The 9,043-nt window shown below is 43.5% G+C and overlaps 1 protein-coding gene across 1 annotated transcript; it reads left to right on the top strand.

Moving 5' to 3' along the window:
* The first annotated feature begins 2,467 nt into the window (after positions 1 to 2,467).
* On the top strand, positions 2,468 to 6,447 carry LOC106818824. The gene is made up of 4 exons (XM_014823497.1): positions 2,468 to 2,504; positions 3,633 to 3,797; positions 5,327 to 5,428; positions 6,336 to 6,447. The coding sequence occupies exons 1-4, from the start codon at positions 2,482 to 2,484 to the stop codon at positions 6,445 to 6,447; spliced, it is 402 nt and encodes a 133-aa protein (XP_014678983.1). The 5' UTR covers positions 2,468 to 2,481.
* The last annotated feature ends 2,596 nt before the right edge of the window (positions 6,448 to 9,043 follow it).

The following is a 9,043-nucleotide window of genomic DNA, read 5'->3' as shown; positions in this document are numbered from 1 at the left end:
CAGGTGTGTGTGTGTGTGTGTGTATGAGTGCTACTGTCTCATGCTCAGGGACCTCGGTGATGGGAGCCATCGTAGGTCGACTGCAGAGACTAAAGCGTGGAGGACAGGTGACGGGGTTATAGTACAGGTGTTGTGTGTATAGTACAGGTGTGTGGGTGTGTGCTTCTGTATGGATTGCTTGCTGTCTCTGCTCAGGGACCTCGGTGACATGGGAGCCATCGTAGGTCGGTGAGGAGGAACTAAAGGGGGGGGTGAGACAGGTGTGTGTATTAGTACAGGTGTGTGTGTGTGTGTGTGTGTATTGAGTGCTGCTGTCTCTGCTCAGGGACCTCGGTGACATGGGAGCCATCGTAGGTCGCGAGGAGGAACTAAAGGTGAGACGTGTGTGTATAGCTACATCGTGTGTGATGATGTATGCTAGTTACAGAGTGACGGTGTACAGGTGTGGTGTCTCTGTGTGTATGAGTTACAGGAGTGTCTTCTGTGTAGTGTAAGACCGGTCGAGTGTACAGGGTTGTGTGGTCTCTGTGTGGTATGTAGTTGACAGGTGAGTATCAGGTGTGTCTCTGCTGTGTATGTAGTTACAGGTGAGTGTACAGGTGCAGTGTCTGCGTGTGTGTGTGTAGTTACATGGTGTAAGGGTGCTGGGTGGTACAGCTAAGTGTAAGTTGTGTGCTCTGTTGTAGTTAACAGTGTGACGTGTACAGGGGTGCTGTGTCTTCTGAGTTCGTGAGTTACAGGTGTGGCCTGGTGAGTGTACGAGGTAGTGTAGGTGTTCTCTGTGTTAGTTCACGAGGTGAGCTGTACGAGGTGTGTGTCTCGTGTGTACTGTAGTTACAGGTGAGTGTTACAGTGTGGTTGTCTGTGGTGGTAGTTACAGGTGAGTGTACAGGTGAGCTGTCTCTGGTGTTGTTACGGTGAGTGTACAGGTGTGTATGTACGTATACAGTGGTGAGTGTACAGGTGTAGTGTTCTCTGTGTACGTTACCGCTGAGTGTCAGGTGTGTGTTGTGGTGTGTGTGTGTTAGTTACAGGTGTGACTGGTGTTGTGTTTGTGTGTTGTGTTCAGTGTGGGTATGGTCAGCTTGGCCGGTTTAGATACAGGGTGAGTGTACAGGTGTGTGCTCTTGTGATAGTGTAGTACAGGTGAGTTGACAGTGTGTGTGTCTCTGTGTGTTTAGTGTATACTGGTACAGGTGGTGCCTTGTTAGCTTTTGCTCAGTGTGTGTGTGTGGCGTGTGTGTGTTGTAGTTACAGGTGTGTTATGTAGCTTACAGGTGAGTGACAGGCTGCTGTTGTCTGTGAGTTACAGGTGGATCAGAACGCCCGTTAAAGGTAGATGAGGGATTTCCACGCTCGCGGACTCTATCTGTTAGTAAGCTCGTGTGTGTGTGTGTGTACACGGTGTGTAGTTACAGGTTGTGTGTGTGTGTTGTAGTTACAGGTGAGTGTACAGGTGTGTGTCTCGTGTAGTCTACAGTAGCTGAGTCGGTCAGGTGTGTGGTACAGGTGTGTATGTAGTTACAGGTGAGGGTTACACAGTGCGTGTCTTCTGTGTAGTTACAGGTAGTGTACAGGTGTGGTTGCTGTGTGGATGTGGTGTGTTAGCTTACAGTGAGTGTTTTACAGGTGTGTATGTAGGTACAGGTGAGTGTACAGCGTGTGTGTCTGTGTAGTTACAGTGTGGATCAGACGGAAGGTAGATGAGGAGTTCACTCTCGCGAGACTCTATGTTAGTAACTAGTGTGTGTTCGTGTGTGTACAGGTGTTAGTACAGGCTGTGTGTGTCTGTGTGTTGTGTACAGGTGTGTAGTACAGGGTGTGGTTGTCTCGTCTGTAGTTACAGGTGGTCCAGAACACGGTAAGGTCGTAGATGGGGAGTCAGGTTCGCCGAGACTCTACGTTAGTAAGCTGAAGACAGAGGTTGAAGACCACTCGTACACCGCTGCCAGCCAGCTGGAGGATGCCAAGCTGACAAGCAACCGTAAGATCGCATGGGGACAGACCACCAGCTCCAGGACATTGCCCTTACTCCTACAAGCATGGTAGTTGACACTGTGTTAGAATGAACGGTGGCAGACATCTACATCTCAGGACTGCTGCCTTACTCCTGCAGCAGGGTATGCGAGATTCAGTGTGGTAGATGAACGGTGACAGTCTAAGATCTCAAAACTGTCACCATTACTCCCTACACTATAACCTTACAGTACTAGCAGCAATTACAGTGTATTCATGATAGGTTGTTGTTGTTCGTTGTTGTTGTTGTTCGTTGTTGTGTGTTGTTGTTGTTAGTTGTTGTTGTTGTTGTTGTTGTTGTTTGTTGTGTTGTGTGATGATGATTGACCTGACCATTATCGCGTTCGTAGTGAATAATTGCCAGCATGAAGTGAAGATGAAGACGTGGTAGAATCGATAGAAGGACGTCTGGAAGTTAAAGAAGAGGCAGTTGGAGGGAAGCTGTTGACAGATTTAACGAGGAGGATGTGTCAAGTTAAAGCGCCAAGGCTAGCACAGGATGAATGTGTACCTATGTAGCATCAGTAATTATAACCCTATAATACATCACATAATTCCATCTTAATAATGCCTTCAATAATCCATCAGTAATCCATCCAGTAATCCATCTAGAAGATCTATCCAGTAAATCCATCCAGTAATCCATCCAGAGATCCATCCAGTAATCCATCCAGTCATCCATCCAGTACTCCATCCAGAGATCCATCCAGTAATCCATCCAGTGATCCATCCAGTAATCATCCCTATAATCCATACAGTAATCCATCCAGAGATCCATCCAGTAATCCATTCCAATAATCCATCAGAGATCCATCCAATAATCCATCCAATAATCCATCCAGAGATCCATCCAGTAATCCATCAATAATCCATCCAGAGATCCATCCAGTAATCCATCCAGAGATCCATCCAGAGATCCATCCGTAATCCATCACGTAATCCATCCAGAGATCCATCCAGTAATCCATCCAGTAATCCATCCAGTAATCCATCCAGAGATCCATCCAGTAATACATTCCTATAATCGATGGCTAGAGTGTTTGTCCAGGCAGCCTAAAGGCTGATATATTTCTATACATTGATGTTTCTCTATAAGTTATTACACATTATTTTTTTACATTTATATTTTGAGATATTTGTTCTACAACATGTATTTATTTGAATAAAGTATTTTTAATATTTATTATTATAAAATTATTTATAAATGGTTTTATTAAATATAATTTACATCATATTATGCTGTGATAATATTTTGCGCGTGGGCCACAGAACATAGTTTCACATAAAAAAGGTTACTTGGCGAATAATATAACCTTGTGATAAAAGATGAAACATTCAGGGTAAGCCATGGCAGGACTTGAACCCTGGCCCCCTATGTTGTCATCCCAGCATTGAACCTACTGACCTAAAGTGTCACAGTAAGGTGTTTTCAGTCTTCCTAATGACTCTTATTAAATATCTGCAGTGTTTTCTACTGTGTGCTTATGGGTGTATTCATGTGTGCATGTGTGCGTGTGTGTGTTTGTGCTTACACACGTGTGTGTGTGCGTGTGTGCGTGCGTGCGTGCGCGTGCGTGTGCGTGTGCGTTGTAACCTTGGCTGACCTCGCGTTGCAGAGCAAGTGCACACGGTTGTGAAGGAGGAGAAGGAGAAGGAGAACCAGATGAAGGAAGCGCTGGAGATACAGATGGGAGGGACAGCGTGAGACCCCATCAGCGGCAGGTGACGGCCCTGCGTGATGAGATACAGTCTAAACAGGATCTCGTCGATCAGCTGAGAGAGTGAGTAACCCACCGCGTAGCGTAGCGTACTGTAGCGTAGCGTCGTCGCACCGCGTGACGAGATACAGTCTAAACAGGATCTCGTCGATCAGCTGAGAGAGTGAGTAATCGCCGCGTAGCGTAGCGTACTGTAGCGTAGGGTGTCGCACCGCGTGACGAGATACAGTCTAAACAGGATCTCGTCGATCAGCTGAGAGAGTGAGTACCCACGGTGCGTAGCGTACTGTAGCGTAGCGTGTGCGCACCGCGTGACGAGATACAGTCTAAACAGGATCTCGTGATCAGCTGTGAGAGAGTGAGTAACCACCGCGTAGCGTAGCGTACTGTAGCGTAGCGTGTCGCACCGCGTGACGAGATACATCTAAACAGGATCTTCGTCGATCAGCTGAGAGTGAGTGATAACGCCACGCGTAGCGATAGCGTACGTACTGTAGGGGTAGGTGGTCGCCACGCGTGACGAGATACAATCTAAGCAGGATCTCGTCGATCAGCTGAGAGAGTGAGTAACGCACGCGTAGCTAGCGTAGCGTAGCGGTACTGTAGCGTAGCGTGTCGCACCGCGTGACGAGAACAGTGCTAAACAGGATCTCGTCGATCAGCTGAGAGAGTGAGTAACGCACCGCGTAGCGTAGCTCACTGTAGCGTAGCGTGTCGCACCGCGTGATGAGATACAGTCTAAACAGGATCTCGTCGATCAGCTGAGAGAGTGAGTAACGCACCGCGTAGCGTAGCGTACTGTAGCGTAGCGTGTCGCACCGCGTGACGAGATACAGTCTAAACAGGATCTCGTCGATCAGCTGAGAGAGTGAGTAACGCACCGCGTAGCGTAGCGTACTGTAGCGTAGCGTGTCGCACCCCGTGATGCGATACAATCTAAACAGTATCTCGTCGATCAGGCTGAGAGAGTGAGTAACGCACCGCGTAGCGTAGCATACTGTTGCCGCCCGGCGCGGCGTAGAGTAGATCGAACCATGGGAGACCACTCAATCGTCACAGTGTGGTCTTCTTGTTTTATTTATTTGTTCATTTATTTACTGATGCGACATTTCTAAAAGTAACAACGTAAACTTGCAAGCACCATCACAACATCTCATGCTCTCTTGCTATTATTATTATAAATAATTATATATAATATTATTATATAATTATAATTATATAATAGTATTATACTGATTAAATTATTTGTGTAATGGCCGCTTGTAGTGGTGGGTGTAGTTGTTGTCGTCAGGGCAACCAACAGTTACGAGGTGAGTGTCCCGGTCCTTACACACCACAAATAAATGTTGGTCTTCTCTCTACATAAGCACAAGTGGCGCAGGCGTAGTTAAAAAGGGCCTTTCCTGATGTGGGACATCGGTTGCGGAGACGTGGCCGGTGCGGAATCGATAGCAAGAGATTTCGGAGGTGTAATTTTTTAAACTGTGGCTGTCGGTGCTCTTGTTGGCCTGACGCCCAAAAAAACAACGAAAGTCATGGTATAGAACATATAGAACGAAACTCCAGTATGGTTGTGTTGTCTCTGTTTGCAGTCAGTCACAGAAGCTGGCTCTATCACAGGAGAAACTGCAAGCTGACTATGACAAGCTGAAATCAGAGGAGGCAGAGAAGGCTGCTAAGCTACAGGAGATAATGTGAGTAGAGAGAGAGACACAGAGAGAGAGAGAGAGGGAGTGGCAGTGAAGTCACAGCAGCAGGGTTACATGCAGTCACTGGTGGAGTGGTTGGTTATCGGCTGCTAGGGAAGAATAAACCCGTGTTACAGTCACGCTCTTGCAGTTTATCGATGGAAAGATAGTCATGAATTTACCGTGAAAAGTTTAAAATTATAAATTGAATATGCAATGTCAAAATTATTGATTAAGTATGCAGAGATGTGTTATCTGTGACACATGACATGTCTGTGAACATCACTATATGAGAGGCTGTCATCCGTGGATGGGTACAATAGCAATATGGGTGCAATATGGGTATAATCTCAACTAGCATTGATCACACACTGATCGATGCAGCTTTTTTGGTATAACATGACATACAGGGTGACCCCAAAAAAATGCAACTCAAATAAGTGTTAATAACATTTTTGATATTGATGTGAACCCTTTCATTTTTCACACTTAAAGAGGTGAATAGTTGCCAATCAGATTAGAATCAAGAGTTTTTCAAGATGCCTTGGACTCTTCGACAGAAATCATGGTCTGTGGAAACGTACTTTTCGACCAAATCGTTCAAAACTGTACAAGCACGTTTTAAGAGTGAATTCAATTGCCGCACCTATCCAAACAAAGGACTCATTCTAAGATGGGTACAGAAGTTCAGGGTACATGAGACTGTCAAGAACCTCAATGCCAAAGAGAATACCCCCACGCTCTCAGGGAGACAAAAGAGTGCAAGGACAGAGGAGGAGAACAACACCTCAGTCAGGACCTCGGTTGGCCGCAATCCAAAGAAGTCGTTACGTTGGCGCAGCCAACAATTGGGCATTCCGAGGGAGTCTCATAGGAGAATTTTGATTCAGGATCTGCATTCGTACCCATACAGGATAGAAATTAAGCATAAGCTGACCCAGATAATTCTCCTCAGAGACTCCCTCGGAATGCCCAATTGTTGGCTGCGCCAACGTAACGACTTCTTTGGACTGNTGATTTCGTAACGAAATCACTCGCAGTAGCTGATTTCGTAACGAAATCACTCACAGCAGTTGATTTCGTAACTAAATCACGTTGTAGACTTCATTTAGTTACGAAATCAATAATTTCGTAACGAAATCAGTCATGCGACACTTGGCGCCCCATATCAAACAGTAGCCACAAAGATTCAAATATTCAAAGATTCAAAGATTCAAAAATGTTTATTTGTGCATACGACATACATATATACAGTGTACAACGGAAGATGTGTGAATAACAGGGTACAATACATGATTTGACAGATGAAGCACGGGAGTGGCGAAGGACCCGAAGGTCAACAAAGTCTGCCACCCCTGAAAAGATTAATTCATATACAGGCAGATGAAGCATGAGTTTAATTAGGTTACTTAATTACTATACTTAATTAGGTTAGGTTAATTAGACAATGATTGAAACGAATCCAGCCAGGCATACAAGTATCAGTGTTCCGCTATGTAATGAAGTTAAACCAACGCTCATTCCGTAGATTCAGTTATTTTGACAATATAATAAACGTTAATACAGTATTGACAAGTAAGATAACGATACTCAAAATGTATATCGTATACTCATATACAGTGCATGGTTAGAAAACGAAAACAAATAAAAGCTAAAGAGTATATACAACTGATAACATATTATGTATATAGGTACAAGTCTGTGTGAAGGTTAGTGAGGTAAAACAGCAATGTCCTATCAAAAAAGCTTATAGAAGCTCTCGAACTAAGGAATGAGGTAGGCAGTGCATAAAAAAGATTATGCAATATATAACCGGTATTTATACAATATTGGAGATTCGTGTACAATATATGTACAATACAATACACTATAATAATGTACATACATGTACAATACATACAAATCTATACAACACACTACATTACAATACATGTACAATACATACAAATCGATACAACACAATACATTACAATGCACAGGACAGTGACAATACAATTCATCTACAATACAATATACAAACAATGTAAAATACAATACATTACTATATATACAGTTCAATACAATGCAATATATTACAGTGTACAGTACAGTGACAATACAATCCATGTACAATATAATGAACAATACAATACAGATACAACATAAAATACAAACAATGAACAATAGATGTTCACTTATATATCATTAATAGGCTCTTCCTAAAGAAATGTTTGAAATTTGAGAAGGGTAAACTTTTAATATGTTTTGGTATATTGCTCCATAGTTTGACACCTACAAACTTTAGTGATTTTTTACCAAGAGCAGTATTGAACCTTGGTAGATAATAAGACATTGATGTTGCAAGTCTAGTGAAGTGAAAGTGTACATGAGAGATTCTGATAAAGTAATTTCGAAAAAAATCAGGTAGTTCATTGTGGGTATATTTATACATAAATTTAGCATGCTGAAGTTGATTAATATCCGTAAGTTTTAGAAGACCAAGTTTGAAGAAATAGGGGGTACACAGACTAACGGATACAGTGTAGTGTACGGTGTAGTGTATCCGTTAGTCTGTGGTAACATAATAGTCCAGGCATTATTTGATATGACCTCGGACAAATTGCAACTGAAAGTGTCTCAACTGTTTTAAGCGCTTGGAGGTGTCTACTATAACATATCAAAACTCGAATCCTGGTGGTGGAAGGTTCCATGGCGGCCATTTTTCAAAATGGCCGCCATAAAACTGATATTTCCCTATATCTGTGCTTCTAAATAACACAGAGCTTTGATTTTAAGTGCTAAACATACATTTTTAGGGACAAGGAATCAAATGAAACACATTTCGATAAGCTAAACTTGGTCTAAAAGCCGAAATGGCAGCCATTTTTCAAAATAACCGCCATAAACCTGATATTTCCCAATATCTCCACTTTTAAATGACTTAGGGCTTTGATTTTAAGTGCTAAACATACATTTTCTGGGGCCAGGAATCCAATGACACACATTTCAATAAGCTACATCAAACACATTGGCTTGTTCACGGAAGTGCGCACTGGTTTTGAATTTGTTGAGGGAAGCTCCCTTGCCAATGCCATACACGCGGGAAGTAGTATCTATTATACTATCTAATCCCAGGAGAGCGTGCATGAAGAAGATGTGCTGTGATACATCGGGGCCTAACTGCTGCTTGACAGACTTCATGTTCCAGACACGCGGTTTCTTCACATTCTTCTTTGGCTCGGGTTGGAAGAACAGGTCACATGACTTGAGGTTGGTGTGGTAGATGAGCAGGATGAGCAGATCTGTGTCATCTCCGATCAGCACAGTATCAGTGGTGGCTGCAGACTCCACTGCCTTCTGCACTATGAGGAGATCAGCGTCACCTGCAGAATGATGTGTCTGGCAGTTCTGTGCCCGTAGTTCGGTGCTGAGCATGTTGATGAAGCGCTGCTTGTTTGTCTTGTTTTCCAGGAATTGTTCCTTCTTTATTGTGACCTGCATATCTTCATCAAACGTCACTGTTGCTCCAGCATTCCCTCTCGTACGTCTCTGGTGTGTTGTGTCCTTTGTTGATGTACCATTATAGCCATCAAACACGACTGTTGCCTGTCCATACTTCTTTGTGACATATACTCTGTGTAT

The sequence above is a fragment of the Priapulus caudatus genome, unplaced genomic scaffold (genome assembly GCF_000485595.1).
Source record: "Priapulus caudatus unplaced genomic scaffold, Priapulus_caudatus-5.0.1 Scaffold2559, whole genome shotgun sequence".
In the NCBI taxonomy this organism is placed as follows: domain Eukaryota; kingdom Metazoa; phylum Priapulida; class Priapulimorpha; order Priapulimorphida; family Priapulidae; genus Priapulus; species Priapulus caudatus.
The sequence above is the reverse complement of the archived record's forward strand: the minus strand, read 5'-3'. Positions and strand labels throughout refer to the sequence as shown.